Source organism: Epinephelus moara, chromosome 24, assembly GCF_006386435.1.
Source record: "Epinephelus moara isolate mb chromosome 24, YSFRI_EMoa_1.0, whole genome shotgun sequence".
NCBI classification, from domain to species: Eukaryota; Metazoa; Chordata; class Actinopteri; order Perciformes; family Serranidae; genus Epinephelus; species Epinephelus moara.
The window spans coordinates 18,821,749-18,839,162 of record NC_065529.1 but is presented as its reverse complement, the minus strand read 5'-3'; the positions used below and the strand labels follow the sequence as shown (position 1 = coordinate 18,839,162).

The 17,414-nt window shown below is 41.2% G+C and overlaps 1 protein-coding gene across 1 annotated transcript; it reads left to right on the top strand.

Moving 5' to 3' along the window:
- zgc:64106 (uncharacterized protein LOC393348 homolog) lies at nt 1-17,218 on the top strand. The gene is made up of 6 exons (XM_050037124.1): nt 1-363; nt 7,748-7,987; nt 8,123-8,212; nt 8,348-8,536; nt 10,451-10,560; nt 16,809-17,218. Exons 1-6 carry the CDS (start codon nt 207-209, stop codon nt 16,986-16,988), a joined length of 966 nt encoding a protein of 321 aa, XP_049893081.1. The 5' UTR covers nt 1-206; the 3' UTR covers nt 16,989-17,218.
- Nucleotides 17,219-17,414: the final 196 nt, after the last annotated feature.

The window sequence follows — 17,414 nt, the reverse complement described above, 5'->3', positions numbered from 1 at the left end:
TATTTTCTCTCAGGAGGAGCTATTCATTTTACTTTAAAGCACAACCCGTCTGCTCAGTTGGAGATTGTGCCACTTTGACTCGCATGGTTCACTGTTAGGTTTTTAGGCTACACCTACTTGAGGCTGGCGCATATGCTGGCCAGCTGCTCATCGGATTCCTTTCCATTTACGGCTAACAGATTCCCACGGTCAGCACCGACTGTGCAATGTTTTTGTTGGATATACTTTGTCATCCGGTGTGGGCATTTATCACGGCGCTGCTGGCGCTCGTCGTGCGCTCTCAGCGCAGAGGACGCTGGGATCCACGAGCCTGCACCGTGCGGCTGACAGGCAAGACTGCTATTGTCACAGGAGCCAACACAGGTCTGTGGAATTCAGTCGGTTTTATTCTCACTTGGGTGATGACACGGGGCTGTAAGGGCATTTTTTACTGTAACATTATGAAAGTGTTTGTCATAAGGAAAGTGGAACTTGGGGGGCTGTTTGTTCTTGGATGCGTGTTTAAATTTGGTTCGGCGGTTTTGAGCAAGATCTTGATCCTGAGCTGTAAATCATCTTTTCCCACTGCTCAAGCATTTCCCTAAACAGACTGTTTAACAGGAAATTCCATCAGCATGAATGGTATACTGACTTTTCTGTGACCATGAATGAGAGGTATTAAAACACAATGAACACAGTAATGATTAGCCTATAAAATGCCTCTCTCGTCATTTGTCCTTTCCTTAAACAGAGCTTACAGTCATTTTAAAAAAGAAACACTAAGAGCACGCTTTGTGTATAGACTTGACTGTTGTCACAATGGCTGTGAATGTTTCAGCTAGATTAAACATTGCATTCATGAGTTGCATCACAGCCAGATGTCAAATCTGTCTGTTGCCTATCAAAGAGCAAGTAAACAGTGTGACAGAGCTTTGATCTTGTAGTTATATCAAGTTCATGTTTAACCCCACTTTAGCAGTAACTGAGAATCACCTGCAGAATGAAACAAGATTTGTTTCTAACTGCTTGCTTGATAATCACTATTACTTATACCTCATTACTTTACCATTACTCACCATTTTTATGTCCCCTCAAATAACACATACTGTAAGAGCTGCTCTCTGCTCTCTGCTCCCAAATAATTTTTACACCTTTCTAAATCTGTGCCATTGATTTTCTTCCCTTTTATTATCAGTATACATCATAGATTTGTATATTTGTACTAAATTCATATTGTATTTATTGTGATATGATGGTTTTTTTTGCCTGTGAGGTTTATACAATTAGATTACAGCCTATAAACCTCACTGCTACTATGTTATCTTTGTGAGGCACAGCTCTTTTTTCTTAGTCTGATTTTGAACAGTCAGGGGCAGCATGGTGGTGAAGGGGTCAGCACTGCGGCCTCATGTGAGGAGGGTTCTAGGACTGACCTTGCCAATCAGCTGGGGCCCTTCTGTGAGTGTTTGCACTTTCTTTTCACAGGGTTCCCGAGCTTCCTCCTACAGTTCAAAGACATGCAGGTTAGGTCAGTTGAGGACTCTAACTTGCCCATAGGTGTGAATGTGAGTGTGAGTGATTGTTTGTCTTTAGTCTCTTTTACACAGCCTCTTCAAGGCAGGAGTTTCACGTCGTTAAGCCACCTCACCGTTCTGTACAGTTGTGGCATGGGGGGACAGAGTTGTCTCACTTTTAAGCAGGCAGTGGAAGTAGTAACAGCACCAAAACAGCATCTGTAACAACATAAAAGAGACAGCCAGCAGGACAGGACCATCGTTAGCACAGGTGTGACATTTGATGACGTGTTGTGTGGGTAACCCACTGGCAGGAGATTTAAAAAGCAGCTGATAGCAGTTAGCAGCTAACTCAAAGAAGAAAAACAGCAGCCGAAATTGTCAGAAAATTGGGAAAGCAATGAGGTGAGGGAGCTCCTTACCCTCAGAGCAGAGGACAAGATCAACAGCCATATGACAGGGCCAGTAAATGATAGTTATTGCCATGTTGATGCCATTGTTATTGTTTACAAAGTGCTGCTGATGTGTATGTTATATGTCACAATATAAGCCAGTACTGTTGTGTTACATGTCATGCACGTCACGCCTGTTTTACCTCAGCAATGTCGGCATGCTATCTAAAATCACACAGTGAAGCAGCAAAAATACTAAGATGTAAATAAGGGACTTCATAGCAGCCCTAGAGTAAGATATCTGTGTAAAAAGGGCTTCAATATGCGTCAGCCCTGTGATAATCTAGTGACCTCTCCAGGGTGTGCCGTGCCTCTCACCCCACCCACTGTGGCCCTGAATAGGATAAGTGGTTACAACATGAAAATGAACAATCAGGATGAGAATTTTTCACCTGGCCTCTCAGTTAAACATTTTTGCCTCTTTGTGCCCTCTGTATAATTTTGACTTTTTCAGGTTTTACTGATTTCTTTGTTCAAGTTTATTTCTACAGCACCATTTCATACAACTAATGCAATTCAGTCATTTAAAAAGCAAGAGAAAAGATGAAAAATAGAGACGAGCAAAGATAGAAAATTAGATACAAGCAATAAGGATCAAGATACAAATATATGACTCTATGTCAGTAAAAAGGTCTTGGGGTTACTGGGCATATCTGATAATTATTGTAGAGCCAGGCCAGCTGCATTCTGGAGCTTCAGAGCAATTTTTAGCCCAACCATGTTCCCTCATTTACTCCACAGAGAAAACAGCTGAGTCATGTAAAGGAGCAAAGTCAATGCAGTGATATCATATTGTGTTTAAACTCTGAAGTACAGCTGGTTGTAAATCTCAGTGAAACCAGGCATGACCCCAAATAACATTTCTTAAACAGATATCAGCACATGTAGCAGAGTCTTTAGGCAACTCCACAAGATTCTGGTTTCATTTACAGTCCCTTCAGGATTGCGCTGTTGTTGTGGCCTAAAATGCCTGATTTCACATCAGCTTTTCGAGAAAAAAAAAACCATTGTTGGGAGCAAGTTAAAATTGCAAAGATAGTTGTGGTGCTGTCTCGGATTCCAGATTTGTTAATCTCACACCGATGGCAAAACGGTTTGACTGTCGTTAAACCTGTAAATAACCGTTCGGAATCGTTAGCCGTGTGATGTTAACAGTAAGCACAGCCACTTCATGTCCAGTCGCACAACAGCATATCATAACAGTCTTATGATAAACAGAGAGACCTGGGGGATGAGTGAATCAATATGTTGTGCACAGCTTTACAGTGAAATGACCCTTTACCCATTTTAAATGGTCTAATTTGCGGTCAAGTTGCGGTGACTGGACAAAATTGCAACGTCACACAGAATTCAGGGGGGTTGCAGGTAAACAGTTCATGTGGAGAACAAATCTCGGAAACCCTCAGCTATCGTCTAATGATTAGCTTTCAATCGATAGAGATTGGCTGTCTGTTGACTGATTTGTCTGACATGAAACAGTTGTTTCTCGGTCAAAATAAAAAATAACCAATAAGCGTCAAAGGGGGACTTGATAAGCCAATCAGCAGCACCAGCAGCACCGTTGTCCAGCAGTTGTGTTGTCAAGTTGTTAGGCGTTGCACCAGAACCAATGAGGATTAATTACAAGAATGCCAAGCATGTTGACATCTTGATTTAGAAGAATAGCAGCGTACATCTTGTGAATGTCACCTGACATCATTTCTTTTTATGTTGCTCCGCTCCACTCTTAAAACCCAGGCAACACACACACGTTGGCATGGCTACGCACGAGTGTGGAATTAACATGACGTTAGATTCAGGCAGATACATTGGTCTCCAGTGACTGGTTAGAGAAAATCAAATCCAGATGGGGTGGTGTTCTGTTGGGCTACTTTTTATTTAATTGGGCGGGTAAAGGAGTGGCAGCCAGTACAAGTGTAGATAACCAACAGTCAGAACTCTCTGACAGCAGCTCAAAACATAGAAGGCGAGGACATTGCCAGGCTGTAATGACCCACAACAGGGAGACAGTAATTTTTACAGCTCAATCAGAACACATCATAGAGAAACACATTATAGTTGTTTTGACCAGCAAAGCTAAACTGGAGCGGCAATTATCTTTTCCAAACATTGAAGTTCCATTGGCTTTCTTATCAGCCGCCACATTTCTTCTTCCTCCCCTGTTATATTTTGGCACGCCTATCCTGCACCGTCTCCCAAAGCAATCATATTGGAAGCCATATGAGGACAAATAACATAAACAGAATCAGCGTTATGCCTGGTCTCTCCTCAGAGACTGTTTTAAAAGGTCAGTTTACCCAAACTACAAAAAAAGAAAAATATTTTCTGTCGTTCCTGCCCAGGTAGAAAGATAACATCTTATTGACCAAATGCCTTGTAATAGTTTTCACATGGGAACTATGACGTGATCAGGAGTGTTGCCCAGTGCATCATCTCTGCTGATTCAGCCTTTACCTAGAAATGGACTGAGGCTCTTTCATTTCTCTTTGTCTTTCTCTTTCAGTATTGCCAACAAAAACTATATATAATATTTTGGTTTCTGGAACCCTGTAAGTGTCCACCTGACTCACATTAGAAAGAAGAAGAAGGACACCATTAGTAAATGTGACATCAGCTATCCATGGCTTTAAACAGTATTTACTTCTCCAAGTTTATAATCGGACAGCTGTGACGCATTAAGCAACAAATAGCAATCACCGGTGAGCGAATGCAGCCAGCTGTAGGTTTCTGTTGTGTTAGAAAGTTGATGGACGAGCACGACTTCTTCATGTCCATCTGTGCTAATCACTGCTGAGCGTACTGCATATTTGTTTTATTATTCTGTTACATCCTGTTCCATTTGCCAGTGTTTGAAAACTGGCTCATATGGTCCCTCTGCATGCATGAAGGCAGAGAATGAAGTGAACTTAAAGCTGCATTATTTTTTGTGCAGTTAGTGCACACAGATTTTCTCTTATTTTTGTTCTTGTCCATAATTTATTCCTATTTTGTTAACACCCATTGATTTCCAGGATTTATCATGTTGTCTTATTTTTGCTCCTCTCTTAGGTAAGAGGAAATCATCTTAACATCTCATTTTCACAGTCCACAAATTCTTGTCCAATGTGAGGAAACATAAGTTTCACATCTGAGAAACATTTCAGGAGTAATTACAATGATTGGATTTCTAAATTTCAGGCCTATAGAAATACTATTATGCTTGGTCCATCGAACCCAATTACTGTAATTCAGTTATTCTGCGTCACTCTGCTGCCAGGAGTGGAATATAATTTAGTACATTTAGTCAAGTAGTGTACTACAGTACAAATTTGATGTACTTTTACTTTTAAGTATTTTGATCTCATGCCACTTTCTACCTCTACTCCACCACACTTCAAAGGGAATATTGTACTCTTCACTCAGCTCCAGTTATTTGAAACTTTAAGTTCCTAGTTACTTTACAAATTAAGATTTTTGCACATACACCATTTCAATCAGGAGAGACTCATTTTTATAGTGAAAAGAATATTTATTAGCATGTGCATATATGAATGAAAAATGTGAAAAGTCTTTGGTGATTAGAGATGGCATGATTTAAGGAAGGTGATGAATCCATAGTCGAATAGGGAACCCCCCGGGGTCTAGACGCTGGTGGTGTTGGTAGAGGTGGTGAAGAGGGGATGAGAAGAGGATGTGGAGAAGATGGAGAAGTGCTGATGAGTAGAGGAATGAGCCTTTGTTGAGCTTGTCCTGGACTCTAGATACGATGGCTGGAGGTGAATGGAGTGGAGCAGGGCGCAACGAGTCTGCCTAAAATGATGGAGGAGGAGAGAGCGGATTTAAAATTTTGCAGTGGCGTCCTGATTGGCTGAGAGAGATCATGGTGAAGTTTACCGTAAACAGCTGATTAGAGGAAGCAGTGGGAGTGGGATGGAGAGAACTGTGAAAGGATCAGTCAATGGATTAAAAAATGAATTGGCAATTGTTTTGATAATCATCATAATCAAGTCATTTTTCATGCAAAAACATTGCATGGTTCCAGCTTCTCAAATGTGAGGACTTGCTGCTTTTCCTTTTATTAATTAGTTTAATTATTAGTTTCTGCATGAGCACATTTACTAACTTAATACATTTTCCTCATTGTACTTACACACTTTTACTTAATTAATATCTTAATGCTTTACTTGTAACAGAGTATTTTTACAGTGTCGAGTTAGTACTTTTACTAAAGTCAAGGATCTAAATACTTCCTCCATCACTGCTGCTGACACGAGATATACAGCATCACAAAGAGTTTTGTCATTGCTGCGTTTTGATTTCCCTGGAGCACCAGTACTGACACTGTGGTGAATCATTAAGTAAATCAGTAACTTGGTTAAGTTTATATTACACTGTTTGGATGTCACCACTGCTGAAGGTATTCTTCTTACAGCCTGTGTTTGGTGGCATCTCTCCAGTTCTTTGGTATGTGCTAAAGTATTTGCGCATACCACAACCTTATTTAGTGTTTAGGGGGTATTACCAGTGCTAATACTTTACTTATGATCCAGTGGGATTCCTCATTCAGCAGACCTGGGTGAGAGCAGCTTTGGATGGTTAAGAATGTTTGATAAGTCTGGAGTTGACTTCTCTTAGTTTTTCTCTTAACAGAAAATTAATTGAAAATAAAAGAGAAAAAATAAGAGAATGCTCGGCCCAGTGTGATAATCAGAGCTTGTACACTAAAAACAGCTGCCTGTTGCAGCTGGAGACAAGGTTGATAGGGGTGGAGTCGTGGTGGTCCAGAAAACCAGTTGAGCAACTGTGAATGACAGCATGGAACGTTTCAGATTTGACACAGTCACTTGATCTACTATAAACTTAAAAACAATGCTGCCACACTGTAAGCACAGCAGTCATCATGTGTGGTACTGGAAAGTCTCAAGAGGTCAGGTTTCTGTGCCAAAACTTGTCCCCTATTGCTAAAGGAAAGGCCTTTTACCTTCAGCCTCACCTAACATGAACCCACGATTAGGTTATCATGTGGTGAGCTCGACTAAAGTTTACAAAACAAAGCAGGAAATCAGATTCCTCTGTTACCGCTGAGGATGATAATTGACAGGCTCACACGCACCCATGAGTGCACTGATTTTAACAGACTGTGATTTAATGCAGAACAAGTCTGACCTTCCACCTACAACTTGACAGTCTAGTCAGTCGCTGCTGAAGGACATACACACCTGTTGTCATTATCAGTAGATGATCTGCACCACAGTGGCGTTATGTTACAGATAGCTGTACCGCACACACACTATTTGGCCTGCACTCCCTGTCCCCCAGTGGCGCTCTGAGAAATTTTAGAGGTGGCCAGATGGGGCCATTGAAAATCTTGGAGCAGCACACCAAAACCAAAAGCCTTTACTGGATTTCAGGAATTCTGTTATGCTGTTGAAGTATAGGCCACAGGCTAGGTGAAACCTAAGTCAGTATGGAGAGATAAGGAATTGCATAAGTTACTGATGATGGGACCTGACCTCATAACAAGTCTCCAGTTATTGGGAAGTATCAAAATGGCTATCAGACATAATTAATAATTATTAACGTTAAATAATGTGACTTACATCAAATCACCTCTTGAGGCACCATTCCTTAAAAGGGAAAAATGATAGCCAGTTAATGATATCAGTCTCATAAAGTTCACTAAACTATCAATTTGGAACTCTGATTAATAGTTACACAGAGAGCTGAGAACAGTTTCAAGGTCACCTGTTGATTGTCATGTGTTGTATGGATATGTTTTGTTATCAGGTGTAAACAATTTTTTGCTCTCATCCACTCTGCTAGGGATTGGAAAGTTCATTGCCTTGGACTTTGCACGCCGTGGGGCTCGTGTTATCCTGGCTTGTCGAAGTGAGGCCCGGGGAAAAGCAGCACTTCAAGAAATCAGAGAGAAAACAGGAAACTCCGACGTCCACCTGCGTCTGGTGGACGTGTCCTCCCAGGACTCTGTCAGGGAATTTGCGAAGAGGATTCTTGAAGAGGAGAAAGCTCTCCATATCCTTGTTAACAATGCTGGAGTATCAGGTTACAACATGAACACAACAGAGAATATTATAACCTACAAGTGTTCAGCATGAAGAGTAGAAGTGTAAAAGTATAAATGTGTTTGTGCATATGTATGTGTACATTTGTAATCAAGTGTGTACAATCCCATTACAGGGTTACCCAGGCAGATAACCAAAGATGGGTTTGATACCACTTTTGCCACCAATGTCCTGGGACCGTTTCTCCTCACAGCCCTGCTGCTGGGTAAGACTCTGCAGTCTCTTTTTAGTACAGCAGGTATACTGTGGACTTCGGTGGAGTATTTGTCTTTCATTTTCTCTCTCCGCTTCTCATCTCTTTCTCCCTTTCCCTGCTCTGCATATCTCTGATTTACTCCAGACCTAATAAAGCGTTCAGCTCCGGCACGCATTGTCACCGTTTCCTCAGTCAACCATAAGAAGGGTTGTGTGGACTTCTCTCACTTCCATGGCGAGAACCTCACCTATTACATGGATACTGTCTACAACCACACTAAGCTGCACAATGTCATCCTTACCAGCGAGCAAGCACGCAGGCTAGAAGGGACAGGTAGGCTAAAATCATGATTTTTATGATTATCACTTATCAATATAGCAAATGCATGGTTTCCTGTTGAATAAGAGCTGCAGAGAGTCAAATCAATTTCTTCTAATATCACAAATTTGCCAAGGCGTAGATTTTTTGGGGGGGAGGGGGAGGCACAGGGGACAATATCACATGCGCATTTGTCCCTACCAATAGAGATGTGAAAGTAGCAGGCACCCTGTTGCTTAGTGGGAGCAGGCATCCCATATATGAAGGCAAGTCACCCCCTCTTTCTGCCCCTTTTACGCTTACACTTTCCTATCTAATAAAGACAAAAAAAAGCCCCCAAAAAATCGTTTAAAAAAAAAGACAGTAGCAGCAGTTGTATTTTATTTTGACGAACTGCTAGAACGCAACTCATAGATATAACAAAACAAAGCAATGGTTGCAATCTGCCAGAAAACAGACAGAGGAAGAAGCAGCTATGCATGATCTAAACAGGAAATACCAGGACTTCTCCACAATAAATTAATGCAAAAGGCACAAATTGGTGCAGAAAATCCACCAGAATGCTCCCAGACCGTCCACTTAATATGTGTTTCCCCAAATGTTGAAACAAAACCTACAGCCTTTCAAATTTGCCTCAAGGGGCTTTATAGTCTGTACAGCATACGACAGCCTCTGTCTTAGGACCCTTGTTTCAGTTTTTTTTTTAAATCCCCAAAAAACCTTTGACGTGGAAAAAATGGAAGAACCTCAGGAAGAGCTGATGGCTGATGGTCCAGCACAGAGAAGCCTTGACATTACCCATCGGTTTGTGGACTCCTGTTTCAAAGCCCCAAGTTCAGCATTTCAGATGTCGCCATCTTGCATTTTTGGAGCCTGAAGTGACCATATTTGGATAGGAGGGAGGAGTTGTGGAGGAGCGAGGGGTAGACTAGACTGACTGTAGCGACGCCTCGCAGACAGCGTGTCACTCAAGCTACCCCAGCCTTAATTATGCATAACTTTAAGCCTTAAAGGGCCAGTGTGTAGGATTTAGGGGGCTATATAGGGGAAATGCTATAGGCTATAATGTGTTTTCCTTTGTGTATAATCACCTTAAAATAAGAATTAGCGTGTTTTCATTACCTTCGAATGAGTCGATATATGTACATAGGGAGCGGGTACTTGATTATGAAATCGCCAAGTTGCACTACCATGTTCCTAGCCCAGAACGGACAGACCGAGTACTGGCTGTAGATAGGGCCAATCACGTTTTGCTTTTGTCATGTCGCCCACCGTAGTTTGAAGCCTGTCTGCAACAAGAACATTGAAGAAACACTAATTTGCAACATGAAAATTCTCCATGCAGTGTTTTTACCAGTTTTAATCACCTGTTCTGTTTGCTTGGCAGAGGAAGAGACTTCAGGAAGGTGTGAATTAGGTTTTATTCTGTACAGTCATAGACAGAAAGTGTATGACAATGCAAATGTGATGCAGTGACAATAAGTGACTCTTATATTTTTGCTTTGTGAGGGTCCCTTACTGAATGTTGAAATAAATGTTGTTTTGAGCTGTTGGCCAAGAAGAACAAGTTTGTTCCCTGTGCTTGCCAGCTCCACTCTTAGTCAAACACATACTGGCATGGTTACACCCCAGATTTTCCAGTAGAAGACCTCTGTTTCCAATGGACATTTTTCAGAGGAATGTAAAGAAAAAAATAGTCTTTTTTTCCCTGTCCTCTAAACTTAGAGTCAGTCTTCATAAATCAGGCAGATGAATGCACTTGTAGCTTTCAGTGAAGCAACTGAAACTGACTTTCCCCATTTCAGTCATCTGAAAAGATCAGAAAAACAATCACAGAGACTGGCTGAGCTTACAGTTTCCCTGTCCCTCTCTGTTTCTGTCTGTACTGTGAATCTAAGTGTCTTTTTGTTTTGTCTTTTTTGCATGTAGGCGTCACTGCAAACTCTGTCCACCCTGGTGTTGTCATGACAGAAGTGATGAGACACTATCCACGCATAATTCGTTGCATTTTCAACCTCACTGGAATTTTCTTTTTCAAGGTGAGTACATTGTTGCATTTCGTTGCAGAGTCCACGTAATTTCTCCACTGTCATGTCTTGCAACCAGTTGAATGTGATTGGTTGTTGGTTGGCAACCTCTGCCTGTCACATAAATGCAGTCTCATCCAATTCTCTCGCTCAGCAGCCTTTTAACACAGAGATCGTGCTATAGGGCCATTACAAAGTCCCTTCTTTACGCCTCCTTTGCATTTTTGCACAGAACCAAACAACAGCGGTATCATGCCGCTCCAGTGTGTGAGTTTAGCATTGATTTTTGATAATACCTAAATAACAGATCCCAAGATGGCGGCTATTCATTCTGATTCATTGTCATGGAGTTGCTCTACTGGCGCATACGCCAAAAAAAATGTTTGTAGCATCCGGGTTTAATTTTGCGGTATGCAGCCCTCTGTGAGCTCCCACTCTGCTCATAGACTCTACATTGTGATGATGTCACAGATTTTTTTCTCTGCTTGAGGAAGATTTTACAAATATAAAACCTCCATGGATCAAAAACGCATTAAGTAGTTATTATTGAGGTTGTTTGCAGTTTGAGGTGTCCGGTCAGATGTCTCCTTTATAATGGTAGTCTATGGAGAAAAGTCTATGGGCCACTGGGGATTTCTTTCGCTGCAGTACTGCAATTGGCCACTGGGAAAATTTGGCAGCAAAGCTGAGCAGCGTTCCTGGGAACCTGACTTTTAGATAGCATGCTGGCATCACCGAAGCAAGGAGGTGTGACAAGCGTGGTGATTAACACAACAGCTGCGGCCTCTAGTGTGATATATCGCGTATGCTTGGGCAGCGCTTTATCAAGAACAACAATGGCATAACATGGCTTCAACAATCATTTACTGTCTTATGCTGTGGTTGATCTTGTCCTCTGCTTGGAGAGTAAAGAGCACCCTCACTTCATCGTTTTTCCAGTTCATGGACATTTTCGGCCATTGTTCTTCTTTGAATTAGCTGCTAACTGTTACAAGCTGCTATTTAAATCTCCTGCGGTGGGTCACATAACATGTTGTTGAAACATCGCACCAGTCAAGCCCATGGTCCCACGCTGCCAGCTGTCCCTGTTACACGGATGTCTATTCAGCGATGTTACTACCTCTGCTGCCGGGTTAAAGGCGAGACAACTATGTCCCCCAATTCCATGATCGGACCTTTTACAAAAAAATGGTGAGGCAGCATAACGGCACGATATTACCGCTTTGAACAGACGGTGTGAAAGGGCTAGTTAGAAACATACTAGGTTCAGCTACAACAAGACTCAAATCTGCTATTTCCCTCAACCGGAGATGCTAGAATATTCCATGAAAAACAGAGCAATTTAGTACTAAATAGATACACCTCATTAAAGACATGTGGCCCAGTTGAAAGAGCTGGCACTGCTGTTGTGTGCCAGAGAGTTTTGATCACAAGGTAGGATGTTTGTTTATGAGCATGTGTGAATAAGTCTGTGTGTACATGTGTAGCCATTTGCAACAACTGGCTGAATTGTGTCTTATTGTCTGCAGTCAAGGTTTTGTGGTTGTAATGATGAGCGTCAACAGCCAGAAAACAAATGAAATGTGCAAACCAGATGACTAACTGAGAGACACAGGAAACAAAGCTGGTGAAACAAAGTTTCACACGCCATGAGTGCAGGAAATCTGATATAACGAAGTAAATTTAGAACTTGATGCAAGCGACCATTGCTCTGAGGAGTCTTTGTTCTTCAAAACAGGCTTTAATTCAGACTCCCAGCTTACCAAATAGAGCAAAGTCAGATGGTGCTAGGAATGCCCCTGATTCATGTTGTTGTTGATTTGGTTTTGGCTCTGCACTCCAGCACACTGGATTTATAATGAAACAGCCATCTTATGCTAAAATGTTGGCTTTCAGTTTCAATTCAAGTGTGTTTACATCCATGTCATGATCGCTACGAACAGTGTAGGACAGGAGATACTCAACTTACTCTGCCCAGGGGCCACTTCTGCAGAATGACAAGAGGCCAGGGGCCATTTTATAAACAAACATTGATCATTAATATGTAAATTTGTCGAGGCGTCAGGTGGATACTCATTCTTGTGACCGCAATATCTCAAGAACGCCGTAAAGGAATTTCTTCAAATTTGGCACAAACGTCCACTTGGACTACAGAATAAACTGATTAGAATTTGGTGGCCAAAGGTCAAAGGGCAAAGTCACTGTGACCGCTGTAGATATGTTTTTGGCCATAACTCAAGAATTCACATGCTAGTTATGACAAAACGTTGCACAAATGTCCAATCAGATATACAGTAATGATGAAGTGATGACTTTTTATATCCAAAAGGTCGAAGGTCAACTTCACTGTGACATCATAACATTCAGCAAAAATACTTTTCTGGCCACTACTTAACGTCATATCTCAGGAACAGAAGAGGAGACATTTGGTCAGATACTGAATTGGTGCCCACATTAAAATTGTGCTGGCTGTATAGATGCTGCTGAGGAGAAGATGTGTGTGATATCCATGTAAACTGTAAGTGCAACTCAACTTGTTTGCAGAGGCATAAAACTGCTGTAAAGTACTGTATAAAAAACTGAAGTGTGAATCACTTTATTTGGATTGTGAATCAGAAAATGGTCAGTGGGCACCCTTCACCCATCTGGCCTGCAGGTCTTAAGTTGAGTATCACAGGTGTAGGAACTGTATACCTTTTTATTCATATTTTAATTTCACTTTAAGAAGGCACAAGTATTTGAGAAGTATAATGCCAGTGTTCTATATTGTTGTTATAGCTAACAAATCCCATAAAGACTAAAAAAAAATCATGGTTTTTAAAACTATGGTACTGGCCCTTTTACTAGCTAAAATGAGATCTGGCATTGGCAGATTTTAGGCTAAACTTTTAGCTGTACCAAGCTAGTCCACCACCGTTAACTCTATAAGATCTGGCCAAGTTTTAAACATGTCAAGCTGGCTTGTATGAAAAACAGAAACCTGCAATTTAGTCTCAGGCATGGGTGGATTATGTGACAGTGGGCCCCTGGGCACAGACAAGCAAAAGGCCTCACCACCTTTCCTATGTAGAGATACAAAGTCTATACACAGATTTTGTGCTGGCCTTTGTAGTTGTCAGAATCGTTTTGTGTTTGTGTGTCTCTTTGTGCTAATTTTGTGCATCCTTGTAGTTGTTTTGTGTTGCTTTGTAATTATTTTGTTTCTCTCTGAGGTGATTTTGTGTCTCTTTAGGTGTATATTTGTGTCATTTTTGGTAGTTTTGGGTCTCTGTAGTTTCTTTGCATGTCTTTGTGGTCATTTTAAGTCTCTTCCTGGTCAATCTGTGTTAATTCGAGTGACATTTTGCAGGTGAAGGGCAGGGGGGGAATCTGACACTTTGGGCCCCCAAGCCCGTGCCCAGTAGAGCCATTCAGTACTCTATTCATGGTCTCAGGTAGTTGGTAACTTCCCCAGTGATGCTCTGTCAGGCCCACAGACATCTTCACTTGTTGCTTGCTCTGGGGCCTTGTGCCTTCAGTCTGGTGTTCAGCAAATGAATTACATTCTCAGCTGTATTGGGATCAGGTGTCTGGCTTGTCAAGTCAAGAACACTTCACCGTTTGTCCATAAAACACTCCTTTCTGCATATGTTTAGAGTCATTGTCCTGCTGCATTGTTAAAGCATGATCCAGGGAGTTTTAATACATTCACTTGAATCTGAGCGGACAGAATATTTACTATCAGAAGTAACATCCTCGATGAATACAAGTGAGCTATCACAGATTTTGCTAATCATTCACTTACTGTGGCCCCTAAAATTGGGGGGACTATGTATAAAAAGTATTTTAATTCCTACATTTTTACCTGATGTGGATGTAAAAGAATTAAAGCTGAGAGTTAGCCCTTTAAACAGTAATTTATTAAAACATTTATTGTAATTTTATACATTATTATATCAGTTACAATGATATTGTACTCACCAAAGTAATTACTGAGATCTGGGAACATGGCAACTTCACTACAAAGTCAGACAGGACAAGAAACTCACTGAACACTGAGACCTGAGGTCATACAGGTTTAAGAGGGGGTGGTGGAGGTGGGGCAGAAGGGTATGGACAAATTCCCAAGACTGCGGTTATATGGCATGCATTGTAACTACTCGGCTACCAAGGCATTCCATGCAAGGCAACAATTTTGCCATGTTACCTAATGAATTGGAGGCTGACATTACTGCTGTGACACACACATTGTTAAAGCTAGCATGAAAGTAGTGATATATTAATAATTTTTTTTTACTTTTTTGATTTATTTAATTTTATGATTTTACGATTTATGGTTTGCTATGATTTGTGGGTGGAAGATATAAGGGAGGGAGACAGTGAGCTCTATTCGATCCCCAGCGCCACAACAGGGTGGTGGATTGTGGGGCAGCTGCGCGCTGTAGTAAGCTGAAAGACGTTTTTTTTTTGGTTAATCAATATCTGCTGGTGAGTCTGTGCCTGTTGGGAATTATAGGCTCTGATTGTTGCTGAAGTCAGAGGCCTGAAAGGTGAAACAAGGAGTTATACTTTATGGGATTTCAGTGAATGGGATCTCAAATCACCACTTCTTTTAAATGAAAAATTTCTGAATTGCCTGTTTGTCCTGTTTTATGTTCATTATGTTTATTTCATGTGAAGCGATCTAAGCTTAAAATCCTTTTATTGTGAAGCGCTTTATGCTGCATTTCTTGTATGAAGGATGCTATATAAATAAAGTTTATTATTATTATTGGTGTCGGCTGTGTTCGCATAGCTTGTCAGGTAGGGGCTAAATAATGCTGCAAATTTAGGCAAAATTTTGTCAAGGGAACAACTGGAATGGCCATTTTCAAAGGAGTACCTTTAACTCTCAACTCAAGGTATATGAATGAAAACTGGTTTTACCGGTACTGAGTCTCACCTTAACTTAAGAAGGCTCGTTCCCACTAAATGTTTTCTCCCTATAATTTATACTCTGTCAAATGTATCTAGAAATCTAGAAAGCCTTTATTGTCATTGCATAGGAATACAACAACATTAGTGGTGACACTTCATTGATACATTCCAACAAAGAACATAAAAGACACAGGATATTTAGTGAGGATAAAAAATCAAAAGTATTTGAAGTGCATCCTCAGTTGACCTGTCGGCTCTGTAGGCAAACTGACATGGGTTAAAGGGGAGCAGGAGGCTGGTTTTGATGTGGTGGAGGGCTAGTTTCTCCAAACACTTCATTATTAGTGAAGTGAGTGTGACTGGTCTATGTTCATTCAGGTGCACTGAGAATGCCTTTTTGGGGACCAGGATGATGGGTGCTGACTTCAAGCAGAGTGATATGGCGGCTTGTGCCAGGGAGATGTTAAAGATCTTTGTAAAGACCACAATGAGCTGTGCTGGGTACTTCATCTGGTCCTACAGCCTTGTATATTTGTCTTTGTAAAGAAAAAGACAATCAACCTATCTGAGGAACAATGAATTACCCAACAAATTTATACACAGATACATAACGCATTAAAACAGGATTGTTTTGGAACTCTAACTGTAACGGTTTTAGTCTATGCAAATCAGATAGTCAGTGACTTTAACTGTAAAACATGGAGCCAAAGTATATCAGTATGTGAATCCTTAACTCTCCATATTGTCATAGTTTTATACTTATCTATATACCACAACAGCATATTCGAACCCTGAAATTCAGTTTCTGGTTTTGGTGTCCAAGATTTTCAGTGGCCCCATCTGGCCTCCCTTATGAAACATTTCTGAAAACAGTATAGCAAAGAGTTTTCTTTTCCAAATCTGTTTGGCTAACTGGGTTTGTTTTAAAGGTTCAAAGTGTTCGGTTGAAAAATGCCACGGTAACTGCAGTGTATTCTCAAGAGATGCATCATGTTCCTGTTTGTGTGTCTAAGATGTACGTTTTCCTGGAATTCACTGATAAATGCAGCATGTGGTGTTCCACATGGAACCATGGCTGCACGTAAACATAAAGCTTTCACATGTGCGATCAATTACCTTTTTCTTTTTTCCAAACACTCTTAGAGTTCATGCTCTTGAACTAGTACATGTGATTTTATCAGTGATGAGTATCGGTAGTGGCAGACTATGCTTAACATCTGGTTATACTAGACACCCATCAGGGCAGAGATTACGCAAACATCCCTGTTGCATATTTGCACCTGCAGAGATATCTGTCTTCTTTTTGTTGTTGTTGTTGTCTGTACTCTCACATTTCCTCTTCACCATTCTTGTCTTCCTCTCAGTCTCCAGAGGAGGGTGCCGTCAGCTCAATCTACTGTGCAGTAGCAGAGGAAATGGAGGGGGTAACTGGGAAGTATTGTGACAGCGACTGCTACCTGGTCCTCCCCGCCCCTTTAGCTCGAGACGCTGCCCTTGCAGTCAAGGACTTTGAGGTCTGCGAGAGACTGACATCAAAGCTTTGAAACAACTATCAGGCAAAAGGAGGCCTGATAACGGAGAAGGGGTCAAACTCCAGTGCACCTCCTGAGTGAACCATTGTGACATAATGTCATAATGTCATAATCAAAAATCAACAGGTGAAGCTTCTGAAAACATTTTCATGGGTAGTTTGAAGGGACGTAACATGTTTTTAAGAGAAGCACAAATTAATCATGTCTTGTGTATTTGAGAAATAATAAAGTTTTTTCACTTGTGTTGGTGTCACTTACTTTTAAAGGGGAACTAATGTTTTTTTCAACCTGGGCCCTATTTTCCAATCTACTTTTGTCTAAATGAGTGATAGGATGTTCAATATGTGACATTTCTCCAGTACGAAGCTAGGGCTGACCTGCCTGCAGCCCGTGAGCGCGCGCTATATTAAATAATAGGGCACTCAGACAGCGTCAAAC